The sequence below is a fragment of the Pongo pygmaeus genome, chromosome 16, assembly GCF_028885625.2.
Source record: "Pongo pygmaeus isolate AG05252 chromosome 16, NHGRI_mPonPyg2-v2.0_pri, whole genome shotgun sequence".
In the NCBI taxonomy this organism is placed as follows: Eukaryota; Metazoa; Chordata; class Mammalia; order Primates; family Hominidae; genus Pongo; species Pongo pygmaeus.
In genome coordinates, this window is record NC_072389.2 from 96081007 (window position 1) to 96095602 (window position 14596).

Consider the following 14596-nt stretch of genomic DNA (forward strand, 5'->3'; position numbering starts at 1 on the left):
CATTTGTTTCATTTTTCCCCTTTCTGACAATTTAGGTTCTACTATTTGAAAGAAAGAAAAGACAGCAGAGAAGCTTATCATCGAGTATAGGAAACAACCAGAAAATTATATGGCCCATTCATATACCCATCAGGCTTCATGTGTTAGAGAGTACGCTGGCTAATTTAAAGGTAGAGTAGATTTAAAAGCAAGACTGAGCTGGGAACGGTGGCTTACGCCTGTAATCCCAGCCCTTTGGGTGGCCGAGGTGGGTGAATCACCTGAGGTCAGGAGTTCAAGACCAGCCTGACCAATATGGTGAAACCCCATCTCTACTAAAAATACCAAAAAATTAGGTGGGTGTGGTGGCACAGGCCTGTAATCCCAGCTACTTGGGAGGCTGAGGCAGGAGAATTGCTTGAACCCAGGAGGCGGAGGTTGCAGTGAGCTGAGATTGTGCCATTGCACTCCAGCCTGGGCAACAGAGCGAGACTCCATCTAAAAAAAAAAAAAAAAAAAAAAAAAATTGAGTGGAATAATTTTAAATTAGGAGTTTTAAATCTCGGGTTCCTAGAGTCAATGAAGTCTCTGAAATTACATGTAAAATTTAAGTATATGTATATTTTTCTGGGGGAAGGTTCTATGGCTTTCCGTAGATGTTCACAGGATTCTGTGGCTCAGTGGTTGAAAACTGTTGCCGTGGTCCGGGTCCAGTGGCTCACACCTGTAATCCCAGCACTTTGGGAGGCTGAGGTGGGTGGATCACTTGAGGTCAGGAGTTTGAGACCAGCCTGGTCAATATGACGAAACCCCGTCTCTACTAAAAATACAAAAATTAGCTGGGCATGGTGGTGCACACCTGGATACCCAGCTACTCAGGAAGTTGAGGTAGGAGAATTCCTTGAACCCAGGAGGCGGAGGTTGCAGTGAGCTGAGATCACACCACTGCACTCTAGCCTGGGCAATAGAGTGAGACTTTGTCTCAAAAGAAAAAAGAAGAAGAGGAAAAGAAAACCATTGCCATAAATGATTTTTAGTTACCTATGTTTCTGTTGGTAGAAAATACATGTAACTAAACTTTCCTTTGTTTTATCTTAGGCTTTCCTGAAATTTCCTAAGAGATATTTGAAGGGGAAAATACAGTTTTCTTTTTTTCTTTGTTTTATTCTTTTTCTTTCTGGAAAATAGTTTTCTTTTCCTATCCTTTTTACAACCTCCTCCCTGCCTCCAAAAATCTGAGAATTCATTATTTACTGCTTCCATAGGAGTTTCTTTTAATATTTTAGCGGAAATAATTGAGTCTGTTTTGATAACCCCCAAGCAACCTTAAAACTTGGACCTAGAAATTCACTGTGGATTCTGAGTTCTGAAACTGGAAGAGAATGTCAGCAACAAATTTAAGCTTCTGAACAGTTGAAACGGTGGCTTCAGTTACAAATGGCTTTTCTTAGGATTTGTTAAAGAGCAACTTAAGGACTGAGGGAAAGGGTCTGAGGTTCTGGGAGCAGTCAGGATCTGGGGAGCCAGCCGGCTGTGTTGCTGCAGCAGAGGAAAGTGGGGTGGAGAAGAAAGTGGCATTCATGCTCAGGAATTTTCCTAAGTTCCCCGCCTCTGAGATCTGACTGGGCCAGGCAGGGTAAGGATGTGTGTGGAACTCATTGTAAAAGAGTGCTATTATGTTCAGTTTAAGCTTCTCCAGGGAGAATGGAAATTGAGCTTAAAATCTCTAAGGAAAAGTTCTGACCTTCCCTTTCTTTTTTGCATCCTCTCTCCTTTTGTGCAGGTGGATGGAAGCATGCCTAGGGGAAGATCTGCCTCCCACCACGGAACTGGAGGAGGGGCTTAGGAATGGGGTCTACCTTGCCAAGCTGGGGAACTTCTTCTCTCCCAAAGTAGTGTCCCTGAAAAAAATCTATGATCGAGAACAGACCAGATACAAGGTGAGTCCTTCCTTGTTTTGTGCTTAGATTTCTGTCAACTTGAGAAAGTTAGCATGTTTTATTTTGTGTAAGAGTTATTGAGAAGTATGTGTAAGGTGTGTTTGTTTCAACAAATTATAGCCTTTAAAATGCCTGGCAGAATGGAGAAATTTGTGCAAAGGCAATATGGACTAGGAAAATATTACTACATCTCTTTTAGAATTTATCTGGAAAGCCCGCCTCCCTGCTACCCTGTCCCCCACAAAAAAATATGTACTAGGAAAAGAACTTTAGCTGTCTTTGTTTCTGGTAGAATTCTTATGATGTTATATATCTAGAAGTTTTCCTAGTTGTAGATGAATTTTTTAATTCTTTAGAAGGTAGAAGAAGTAACTAGGGGAATTACTACTTTAAATCTAGTTTTGGGGCTGGGTGCGGCGGCTCACGTCTATATTCCCAGCACTTTGGGAGGCTGAGTCGGGTGGATCACAAGATCAGGAGTTCGAGACCAGCCTGACCAACATGGTGAAACCCCGTCTCTACCAAAAATATAAAATTTAGCCGGGCGTAGTGGTGCATGCCTGTAATCCCAGCTACTCAGGAGGCTGAAGCAGGAGAATTGCTTGAACCCAGGAGGCGGAGGTTGCAGTGAGCCAAGATCATGCGACTGCACTCCAGCCTGGGTGACAGAGTGAGACTCCATCTCAAAAAAAAAAAACAAAAAAACCCACCTAATTTTAGGCTAGGCACATTGATTCTCACCTGTAATCCCAGTACTTGGAAGGCCAAGGTGGTAGGATCACTTAAGACCAGGAGTTTGAGAGTAGCCTGGGCAATATAATGAGACCCTGTCTTACAAAAAAAAAAAATTAGCCAGACATGGTCACACATGCTGTAGTCCTGGCTACTTGGGAGACTGAGGCAAGAGGATTGCTTGAGCCTAGGAGGTTGAGGCTGTAGGGAGTTAATATTGCGCCACTGCACTCCCGCCTGTCTCTTAAAAAAAAAAAAATGAATTTTAAGCACTGAGATTTGTTGGCAAATTGAATGCAAAAGTAACTTCATGAAAAAACATCACCCTGCGATACTGGAGTTCAAGGTACAATGGGAAAGTGATTCAGTTTCAGAAAATTGAGATAAGTGAGAGGGCTTGATACCTGTGTCTCAAGGTGCTGTAAAAAAGAAGACTGCTTAAGTTGGAATGTTAGGCCTGGCCCAGTGGTTCATGCCTGTAATCCCAGCACTTTGGGAGGTTGAGGCAGGCGGATCACTTGAGGTCAGGAGTTCAAGACAAACCTGGCCAACTTGGTGAAACCCCATCTCTACTAAAAATATAAAAATTAGCCAGGCTTCGTGGCGCACACCTGTAATCCCAGCCACTCAGGAGGCTGAGGCAGGAGAATCACTTGAACCCAGGAGGTGGAGGTTATAGTGAGCTGAGATAGTGCCACTGCACTCCAGCCTGGGCAACAGAGCAAGACTCTGTCTCCCCCCCCCAAAAAATGGGGATGTTGACAAGGACCAAATTTTGTTGTCTACAGAGGTTACCTGTGAACCCTTATTTGAAAAAGGATGACTATGAAAGATAGTGGAGAATTGCATTACCAAGACCAAATGTAAGCGTGGTCAGCTGTAATAATTGGGTTCAAACTCAGAATGAGTAAGGCTACAATGTCAAAGAGATTTTTTATGTTTTATGTTTAAATTCAAGGGAAAACAAGGAACAGTATAGGTACTCAGCCAAAATTAATACCATAAACAGAAACTTTCCTTAATCAAAAGTGCCATCATGGCTCACCGCAGGCTTGACCTACCTAGGCTCAAGCAATCCTCCCACCTCAGCCCCCCTAGTAGTTGGGACTATGGGAGCATGCTACTACACCAGGCTAATTTAAACAAATTTTAGCGTAGAGATGGGGGTCTCACTATGTTGCCCAGGCTGGTCTCCAACTCCTGGGCTTAAGTTATCCTCTCGCCTTGGCCTCTCAAAGTGCCAGGATTACAGGCATGAGCCACTGTGCCCAGCCCTATGCTCAGTTTTGAATACACAGTTATTCTGAAGACAACTCTGGAGCTATTCTATAGGCAGAATGGGAAGATAGTGTAAAAGGAGAGTGGACTTTGCAGATAGTGTAAAAGGAGAGTGGAGACTCTGCAGCAACAATTAAAAAAAAATGGCTGGGTGCAGTGGCTCATGCCTGTAATCCCAGCACTTTGGGAGGCTGAGGTGGGAGCCCTCACTTGAGTCTAGGAGTTTGAGATCAGCCTGGGCAACAAAGTGAAACCTCCGCTCCACAAAAAATAGAAAAACAATTAGATGGGCGTGGTGACATGCATCTGTAGTCCCAGCTACTCAGGAGGCAAAGGTGAGAAGATCACTTGAGCCCAGGAGGTGAGGCTCCAGTGAGTGTATTGTGCCAGTGAGCCGATTGTGCCAGTGCACTGCAGCCTGGACAACAAAGTGGAGCCCTGTTTCAAAAAAAAAAAGGAGACATTAAAGTTTAGAGGGGATATCTATATATATAGAATGAAAGCCCTGATTGATTTTTTTTGAGACGGAGTTTCATCCTGTCGCCTAGGCTGGAGTGCAGTGGCGCCGTCTTGGCTCTCACTGCAACCTCTGCCTCCTAGATTCAAGCGATTCTCTTGCCTCAGCCTCCCGAGTAGCTGGGATTACAGATGCGCACCACCACACCCAGCTATTTTTGTATTTTTGTAGAGATGGGGTTTCACCATGTTGGCCAGGCTGATCTCAAACTCCTGACCTCAGGTGATCCGTCCACCTCGGCCTCCCAGTGTGCTGGGATTACAGGAATGAGCCACCGTCCCAGCGTGGCATTTTTATACAGCATTTTGTGAACACCTTCTATGTATTCAGACACCATACTAATTTGTTTATGTGCATTATCTCACTTAGTTTTTATACATACAAAGCAGCTGTTCTAGATGGTAAAACTCTGTCCCTAAAGGATGAAGTGGCTTGTCCAGTGTCACCAGTAGATTACTAAGCCAGTAATTGAATCCAAGATAATTTAACTGCAAAGACCGCATGTTCTGTTGAGCACACTATACACAGGAAGGCTCTCCAGTTAGTTCCTAAGTGAGAGGAGCTGAGATGTGGATTTGGCTTTTTGGTATTGGAATGTGAGCATAATGACCTCAAAATTAAGGAGAATTTGTCGAATCTCTTGAGGAAACTTTTGCGAAGAGAGTTTTTATTTAACATTTGCTTCAATACAGCCAACAATACCTACTTTTCTTTTTTTTTTTCTAGGCAACTGGCCTCCACTTTAGACACACTGATAATGTGATCCAGTGGTTGAATGCCATGGATGAGATTGGATTGCCTAAGGTAACTTACCTGAGATAATAGTTTAGGCTTTGTTCCAACTGTTGTGGCATAACCGCCAAACAACCTGTTCTCATTCTGCCTGTAAAATTATTCTCAGAATCTTTGGTGTTTTTTTAAATACTAAAAGATGTCTTTCTTTTTGACTTAGGAAATAGTTTTGCTCTTTTTCTTTTATAATCCTCATACCTGTTTCACCTTACCCTAGAGAAATTCCCTGTGATGATATCTACTTTTACTACATGAAATTGTAGACTTAGATTTTACTATTTTTCCTTAGATAGAATTCACATGCTGTGAGATTCACCATTTTAAAGAATACCAAATCAGCGGTTTTTATTTATTCACAAAGTTGTTAACATTAAAACTTGACCTTTGGAAATACAAGGAAATATTTTAGAAATCTGTAGGGAGTATGAAGGGTCATTTTATATTTTAAATTGTACAGGTGGTAGAATGACGTTTACTTCCTGGGTCTGTTTTTGGTCATGGCTGCAGTTTTGATTGGAGTGTACATCTTCTGGGTGTTTTGCTCAGGAGTTTATTTAGTGTTGCTTTCAGTGAAATTGCCATCCCAGTCCTGCCTGAATCTGTAACTGCCACACTGTATGGTCACTCTTAGAGACATGAATGGATTGATTGATTTCATTCTTTCTTTTGTTCTCGTTTGTTTCTGTTTATATCCTTTGACATAAGAATTCCGCTTCTGGGAAGTTATCCCAAATAAATAATCAGAAAGCACCAAAAAAAAATGTATACAGAAGGATTTTTTAGCATTGATTATGATAGAAAAAATTGATAGCAAAGTACATGTTTCTTTACAAGGGGTATTAATTGTGTTACAGCCAAATACTAGTGCCATTAAAAAGGATATAAACCCAAATGAAGGGCCTTTGATGTATTAAGTGGGGAAAAACAGTTGAAGGTTGTAAGAGTTTGTGTTCTAGCTAAGATCAGATCACTATTTTTGTGTAAAAATAAAGTGAGTGTTCTTGGGAAAAATTTGTAAGGAGATAAAACGGTTTTCATTTCTGTGCGATGGGATTAAGGGTGGTTTTTATTTTCCTTATACTTTCCTGTAGAGTTCAAATTTTTGTAACCAAAGGAAAATTTATTTTAAAACAGTGAGGTGTAGGGTATCAGAAGGTGGCTAAAACCATTTTATATTTTGTATTTTGTGCAATATATAAATATTGTATACATTTTATATTTTGTATTTTGTGCAATATATAAATATTGTATACAAATATGTATATTGTATAAATATATAACTTATACAGTATATTACAATATATAATATATTGTAATAATATATAATTTTACAATATTATATAATATACAATATATAATTACATATTGTAATAATATATAATCATATATACTATATATATTATATATACACAATATATTACAATATGTAATTATATATTATATATATATTGTGTATGGATATGTATACAATATACAACAGATATGTATTGTTGCATACATACCTGTCGAATTGTGTTAAATCAGAACTGAGTCTTTGCAGAAGACTACCTTTTCTCCTCTTTTTTTCAGAGAAAGTTCTGAAGTTCTCTTCCTTGCCACTGGTATGTTTGAGAATTAGGCCCCACAAATGTTAGGAAATGCAATACGTCAAGTTCTTATAGCTACGTGGCCTGTCTGTGCACCTGTAACTTTCTTTCCCTGTTTTTTAATATAATACAGTATAAAATACTGTACTATATAGTGTAAAATATTACACTGTGCACCTGTAACTTCCTGTTTCTGTTTTTTATATAGTATATTGCCAGTGGGCAATGACAATAACCTCATTTGAATGATACTAAGAGCTTTGTTAATATTTGCAATTGCTAGTAGTAGTGTTACTACGAGATGCTTTTTTAATGATGTAATTTTATTACCTTTTTTGGTTTACTAACAGTAGTATATTGTCCTGGACTACAATTGCAACAAACACAGAATGTATTAAAGGCTTTCAGGGACAACTTGATAATCATGGTTGTAAGCCTTGAATTGTCCACCCTACATTTAGGCCCAGAAGACCTCTGAGTAATAAGAACTAATGATAACCTAAAAATGTATTGTTGTCCTTAATATAATGTATAATATGTAATTGACAATACATACATGGTGTTTATTGGGATGTCTTTTCTAATCTTTTTATATGGTACATGCTGGCCTATTATAGAAACTTAATGCAGTAATTTTTTGGTTCTTACCCTTTTTGACTATTATAATTGGTACTGTTGGCTGCCTTTTCCCTGAGATATTTCTTAGTTTGATTTTTGAAATTGTTTTTAATCTGCTCATCTAGTCCTGTTTTCTTTAATTATTCTACCTTCCATGTCCTAGTGATGGACATTCTTTAAGATGCAATCCTTGTTAGATACATTTTCCCATTTTCATCGTTTCATTTATTCTCAAGACTTGCTGACATAAGGTAAACACAGTATCTTCAGTTGGCTGCTGGACATTTCTCCTTGGATAGCTTTCTGTCACCTAGAATTTTTCATATCTAAAACTAAATCTACCTTTTCCCCAACTGAACTTCCCTTCCTCTATAATAAATGGTACCATGTCATCATTTTCCCAGTCATCCAGTCTCAAAACCTTGGAGATACCTTGAACTTCTAAATCTGGTCATTCCCTAAGCCTTCTCCATTTATTTGAAATATCTCTTTTATCCATCCACTGTTACAACAGCCTCCCAGCTTACCTCCCCAGCTCCCATCTCCCATTATTCAACATATGCTATGTCCTGTCTCCAGTCGGATCTCCCCAGGGCTCTATTTTTATCCTTAGCTCCAAAGCTAGGCTACTTCTTTATGTACTGCTTATCAAGTTCAGACTTGTCTGACTTTCAAGTTGCTTATAATAATCTGATTTTATCCTACCTATCCAACCTTATTTTTCTGTTATTTTCCAGAACGTATTCTGTAGATTTTAAAAAACAACAGGGTATATTGCCTTACTGTCTCACAAACACATCATGATTATTTTTGCTTTATTTATTCTGGCTATTTCTCTTATTTGGAAGGCCTTTTGCTCTCTATCATGATTCACTCATTTCTTTAGTTTATGATTTCACAGTCTTAATATAGGCCTTTAATGCTTATCCAAATTCTTCTCACCTCATTATTCAGTCTTTTACTTCTCCAAACCACTGTCACCCCTTATTTCCCTAAATTACAGATTGAATTGTATGGTGCCACATGACTGTGAGAATAGGTCTTGAAATTCAAGGCTATTCCCAGTCTAAATCTACTCTGTTCCTATCCTACCTCATTCACTAACTCATCGAATGTAGGGCTTCCATGACCCTGGCTCTGGGCTTGATATCAAAGATATGGCAGTTAATAAATAACATAGATCTAGCTCTGCCTTCATGTGGCTTATAGTCTGTTGGAGTAGCCAAACAGATAAACACAAATGATTGATTTTGGTAAGTGCTACCATGGAAAAGTACTTGTCTTTCAAATTCTCTCATACATGCTCTATTCTAGCTACTTCATCTGTGTAGCTTCCCATTTCTCCTAAGCATTAAACACATTTTAATATTTTATAGTTTTTTTCAATGTCTAAATGTAGCAGGTTTCATGAACTAAAGCACTTAGTAAATGTTCATTGTTGAGTTGTTTCTCCATCTAGGCATGGTAGATAGTAACTAGGAGCATTGTAGTTCTGAAAGCCTCACACTCAGATCAGTCCAGTGATTTAAACTGGACTAGAACTTGGTCTTCATATGCCTGTGTCTGGGTCTGAAATAAGTAAATCACCTTCTCACACCTAATGAAATTCAGTGGGTTGACCAAATAGGTCAACTTTTATTCCAAGTAGTACCTTTATTCTGTATTATAGCATTTTATTCCTTGCAATTCTTACGATGAAATGTCTGTTCACCCCAATGAAGTTATTTGCTGAATGCCACCAATGTTTTCTAACTGTCCATAGTTTGATTTGTATTATTGATGGTTGGTGAATGTCAGATGAACACAGTGAATGGATATCTTACTCTGTTTCTTTTATTTCTCCCTAGATTTTTTACCCAGAAACTACAGATATCTATGATCGAAAGAACATGCCAAGATGTATCTACTGTATCCATGCACTCAGGTAATCAAATTTTCTTGGCAAAATAAGGAAATTATGAATAACATCTGAATTGAGTGTGTAGTTTTTTATCCTTGAGGTAAGAATGAAGAAGTGTTTTCATTAGTTTCAAAAGTTCCAAATAGGATAAAATACTGTTATCCGAACAAAATGGTGAGAAACAGCTGTGTTTTTCTAGGGAGTTTGGAGAAGGGATTTATTTATTTAATAGCAGATAATTTGTTCCAAAAACATGAAATCTTTCATAACTGATCTAGTATTTCTGTGAACTATGCATTCACTTGGAGTGCAGTCTGTTGTTCAGTTATCTAGGTCCTTGCCATTGTTAAGCCATTTGTTCATTCATTCAATAATTTTTATAGGCCGGGTGCGGTGGCTTACACCTGTAATCCCAGCATTTTGGGAGGCCGAGGCGGGTGGATCACCTGAGGTCAGGAGTTCAAGACCAGCCTGGCCAACATAGTGAAACCCCATCTCTACTAAAAATACAAAAAATTAGCTGGGCATGGTGGCGGGTGCCTGTAATCCCAGCTACTCGGGAGGCTGAGGCAGGAGAATTGCTTGAACCCGGGAGGCAGAGGTTGCAGTGAGCCAAGATTGCACCATTGCACTCCAGCCTGGGCAACAAGAACGAAACTCCATCTCAAAAAATAAAAATAAAAAAAATAATAATAATTTTTATACCAACACAAACATGATAGTAAGAAATGATACAAAATATATTTTTTTCCCATAATGTCATGGTAAATTTGGAATGTGACTTAATTTTCAGGTCCCCAGAATACTAAATTAAATTGGAAGGAAAAGATACAAGTCTGGAAGGATGGTGGGATGGCATATTAGTAGATGCTTATACAGGTTGAATATCCTTATCTGAAATGCTTGGGACCAGAAGTGTTTTGGATTTTGAAGTATTTGCGTTATACTTACCAGTTGAGCATGCCAAATCTGAAATGCAGAATGCTCCAATTATAGCATTGAGGGTCATGTTGGTGCTCAAAAATTTTTAGATTTTGGAGCATTTTGGATTTTGGATTTTCAGATTTGGTATACTCAACCTGTGGTACAGTAGTGTAGTATTTTAGCAGATTTACTTGATGGCCACAGGACTAAAGAAGAAGATGGCAGAGCAAGTGGGACATGAGTAAGATATTTGCTTGGGCTGCACTTCTTATATGGCATCCTCTATGTGTGCTTGCTAAGTGTTAATTACATTGGAGTGGGTATATAATACGGATCTATAAGAAGACTTTTGTCTCCAGTTTCTTGATCAAACACGTACTAGATCTGTGGTATCATTGGAATCAGTGTGAAACATACAAAAGAATGAATATAGCTGAGAACTTGTGGATCTCGTGTTGAGAATGTAGCAATTTCAAATATGAGTCTGAGGCTGGGTAGGTACAGTGGCTCATACCTGTAATCCCAATGCTTTGGGAGACCAAGGCGGGAGGATTGCTTGAAGCCAGGAGTTAGAGACCATCCTGGGCAACGTAGCGAGACCCCATTTCTACAAGAAATAAAAAATTAGCTGGGCATGGTGGCATACACCTGTAGTCCTAGCTACTCTGGAGGCTGAGGTGGGAGGATCACTTAAGCCCAGGAGTTTGAGTTTGCAGTGAGCTATGATTGTGCTATTGCACTCCAGCCTGGATGACAGAGCGAGACTCTGTCTCTAAAAAACAAAACAAAACATTACCAAATATGTGTGTCTGAGTCCAGATCAGATTAATTCTGGGTATTGTGTTTGGCTTAGTGTTGCATGAGATTTGTCCATGTTGATAATCTTGTGAAGGCCGTACCTGCAGTGGATATCTGAACGTGGAAGCAGAATTCCTCTCTGCTAGTTGTGTAGCCACTACTCTGCAGTGTAACCTGAGTTCCAGGCCCTCACATTCTCCGTAGTAGAGCCTAAAGAATTAACTATGCCTTCCTAGTGGTAGAGTCAGAATGAGAAAGAGAGGAAGTCTGCTATTGTTTTCCATTTCTCTTGAATATGCAGTCTGTGCTTAGAAAGTATATATAGAGCAGTGTGTTTCGTGATTTATGGATTCTTTTTTATGGTGTTTTTCCTGAAGGGTGGATTGGCAACATTTGATAATATGTAGGAAGTATTTATAATTGCTGAAAGTGCCTTCTTTTACCACAAAACACAACCATGTTCAAAGCAGAGTCCTCACCTCGCTGTATTGGATAAGGCTCCATCTCCCTTTGGATCAACAGTGACAGAAAAGTACTACCTCTCTGTCTCCTCCCTGCTTGCTTTTTTTCCTCTGAAGTCTTGATTGGCATTATTCCAGAGATAGTCACTGTACTTTAATCATACTAAATTAAATTACTTTTGTAGATAACATTCCACTCTCAGATAAGACCCCAATTTTCCATTCTCAAAATACTTGTATACTTTCTTCCTGTTTCCCCTGTTCTGTTATTCTAATAACTGATTTTGGGGTTAAACAGGTCCGTAATCTCTTACCCTAATTTAAAACCCTAAACTATCTGAAAATTGATTTTAAGTTTTGTGTAAGCTCATTTGTCTCCTTAGTATGATTATGTTTGTGTGTTTCTCTGCAGAAAGTAATGTGTTGGATTGAGGATGCTGCCCCAGGGCTTGCTGGGGATACTTTATAATACCATATACACTGTAAATAGAAATACACTTTCTAATATCTCAGAAATTCAACATTCAGACATATCTGGCTCTAAAAACTTGGATAAGGGACTGTGGACCTGTAGTAGATTCTGTTTCCTAATCACCTGCTGTGTTCCAGGGTCTTTATTAATAGTCTTTGAGATTGGCATAGCGACTTCTAGGTTACTCACCATTCACAGAAAAGATAATTAGAATCCAGATAGGTTAACATAGCTTCCTTCTGCCCATTGCTACAAAGTACAGCTTAAGTAGGAAATAAGAAAAATAAATCTAAGTGCAGTTACAGGCTGACCCATTATAGGTGCCTAACAGTATATTTGTAGACGTAGGCATGGGAGAGCAGGAGCAAAGATTGGAAAGTGCTGTTCACCATTAGGGTTTATAAGTTTCAGTGTGAAGCTAAGTACTTTTGATTGTGGGTAAGAGGTCTTAACTGGCCATTTTGAATCCTTTCATAGCTCCAGTATCTCCATAAAATACTCGTAATAATTAAAGAGAGTTAAAGATGGTGCCCATGTCTACTTTTTATATCAGACAGTGATACGGTTCTGGCACCTTTGATTTACCATTGAAAGACATTAAAAGCTAATTCAGTGTTCCTGGTACTGTGAAAGCAACTGTTATTAGTCCGTTCTTGTACTGCTATAAAGAGATATCTGAGACTGGGTAATTCATAAAGAAAAGAGGTTTAATTGGCTTAAGGTTCCACAGCCTGTACAGGAAGCATGGCTGGGGAGACCTCAGGAAACTTATAATGATGGCAGAAGACAAAGAGGAAGCAGTCATGTCTCACATGGCAGGAACAAGAGGAAGAGAGAGGTGGGGAGGTGCTTACATACTTTTAAAAAACCAAATCTAGCAATAACTCACTCACTGTGAGGAGAATAGCACCAAGGGGGAAATCTGCCCCCATTGATCCAATCACCTCTCACCAGGCCCCCACCTGGGGATTACAATTTGACATGAGATTTGGACAGGGACACAGACCCAAACCATATCAACAACATTCTTGAACTTTCTTAAAATTTCTTGTTCCCTATTTCCAAGTAGGAATAAATGAGAAAGAAATTCTTGGAGAAAAATATTCTCTTAATTAAGAATGCAGATGTGATGTATTAGTGAGAAAAATATATAAGGGAACATATTACATGTATAGAAAGTTATTAGTTATTTTGCTTTGGAATTTCTTTTTTAAAGAGGCAGGGTCTTACTCTTTTGCCTAGGCTGGAACGCAGAGGTGTGATCTTGACTCATTGTAACAACCTCCCAGGCACAAGCTATCCTCTTGCCTTAGCCTCCCAAATAGCTAGGACTACAGGCATGCACCACCATACCTGGCTAATTAAAAAATTTTTTTTGTAGAGACAAGGTCTTGCTATGTTGCTCAAGCTGTTTTGAATTCCTGACCTCAAGCTATCTTCCTGCCTCTCCTTCTCAAAGTACTGGAATTACAGGTGTGAGCCACTACACCCAGTCTGGAGAATTTTTTGAATACGTTTAAAATCTGAGAGAGGCGCTTTATATATCCATCTTGAGTCTTTTACCTGAAAGAAAAGCATTTAATCATATACATATGACTTATACTTGCACTTCTCTGAGAAAATAATTAGCTTCTGTGGATGTATAAATTCTAGTGTGTTTTGAGAATACTTGATTTGTTTTTTTGTTTTTCTATTATACATTTGGGTTTATTTTATACAATTTAAATTTTGATCAGTTCTGTGATTGCAGTGTACGTGATGCGTGTTTGTATTTAGATGATATTGAGGTTTATAGATTATTTACAAAAACTGTATACCACTTAAAGTTTCTATGATTTATTTCTTACATATTTCTTATTTCCCTGCTTACTTTAAACTGTCAATATCTTGCTTTTGTCAGTATCTGTAAAGTACCCTTCTGATCTCTTCTAATTTATTGGTTCTGATCAGTTAGGGCTTTAGAATCCACTTAACACAGGCTTATGGACATTAATTTATCCGTCCGTCCATCTGTCAAATATTGATTAATGTTTATTAATATATGCTAGGCTCTGGGTAGACATTAGTGAATGAGCCCTGTATTGTCCCTGCTTTCATGAAGCTTAGAGTCTAGTTGATTTTTTTTTTAAGTTTAAAAAGTAAAAATAATTTTCACCAACCTGATAATTAAAAAGTAAAAATATATGAAATATTCTTTATCTAAAACTGTTAAATTACCTGAATTAAACTTTTCCATCAGTAATATGAATTCAGTTTAAGTAAGATTTGCCATCTGAATCATTTTTATGAAGCTTTTCTAAAATGTCTTGTTATTTAAAACTTATTGATTACAGGAAGGCAAACAAATGAAGAGACACTTCACATTATATTAACATTAATGTTAACATCTTTTTTTTTTTTTTTTTTTGAGACGGAGTCTTGCACTGTTGCCCAGGCTGGAGTACAGTGGTGTTATCTCGACTCACTGCAGCTTTTGCCTCCCAGGTTCAAGCAATTCTCCTGCCTCAGCCTCCTGAATAACTGGGATTACAGGCACATGCCACCACGCCTAGCTAATTTTTAGTAGAGGCAGGGTTTTGCCATGTTGCCCAGGCTGGTC

General features: G+C 38.6%; 1 protein-coding gene across 1 annotated transcript in view; it reads left to right on the forward strand.

Moving 5' to 3' along the window:
- Positions 1-14596, forward strand: part of IQGAP1 (IQ motif containing GTPase activating protein 1) — a 113745-nt gene that overhangs the window by 36490 nt on the left and 62659 nt on the right. Inside the window, exons 3-5 of the mRNA XM_054450655.2 lie at positions 1763-1919; positions 5173-5250; positions 9290-9366. Of these exons, the coding sequence (XP_054306630.1) occupies positions 1763-1919; positions 5173-5250; positions 9290-9366 (312 nt within the window). The remainder of the gene's footprint in view (positions 1-1762; positions 1920-5172; positions 5251-9289; positions 9367-14596) is intronic.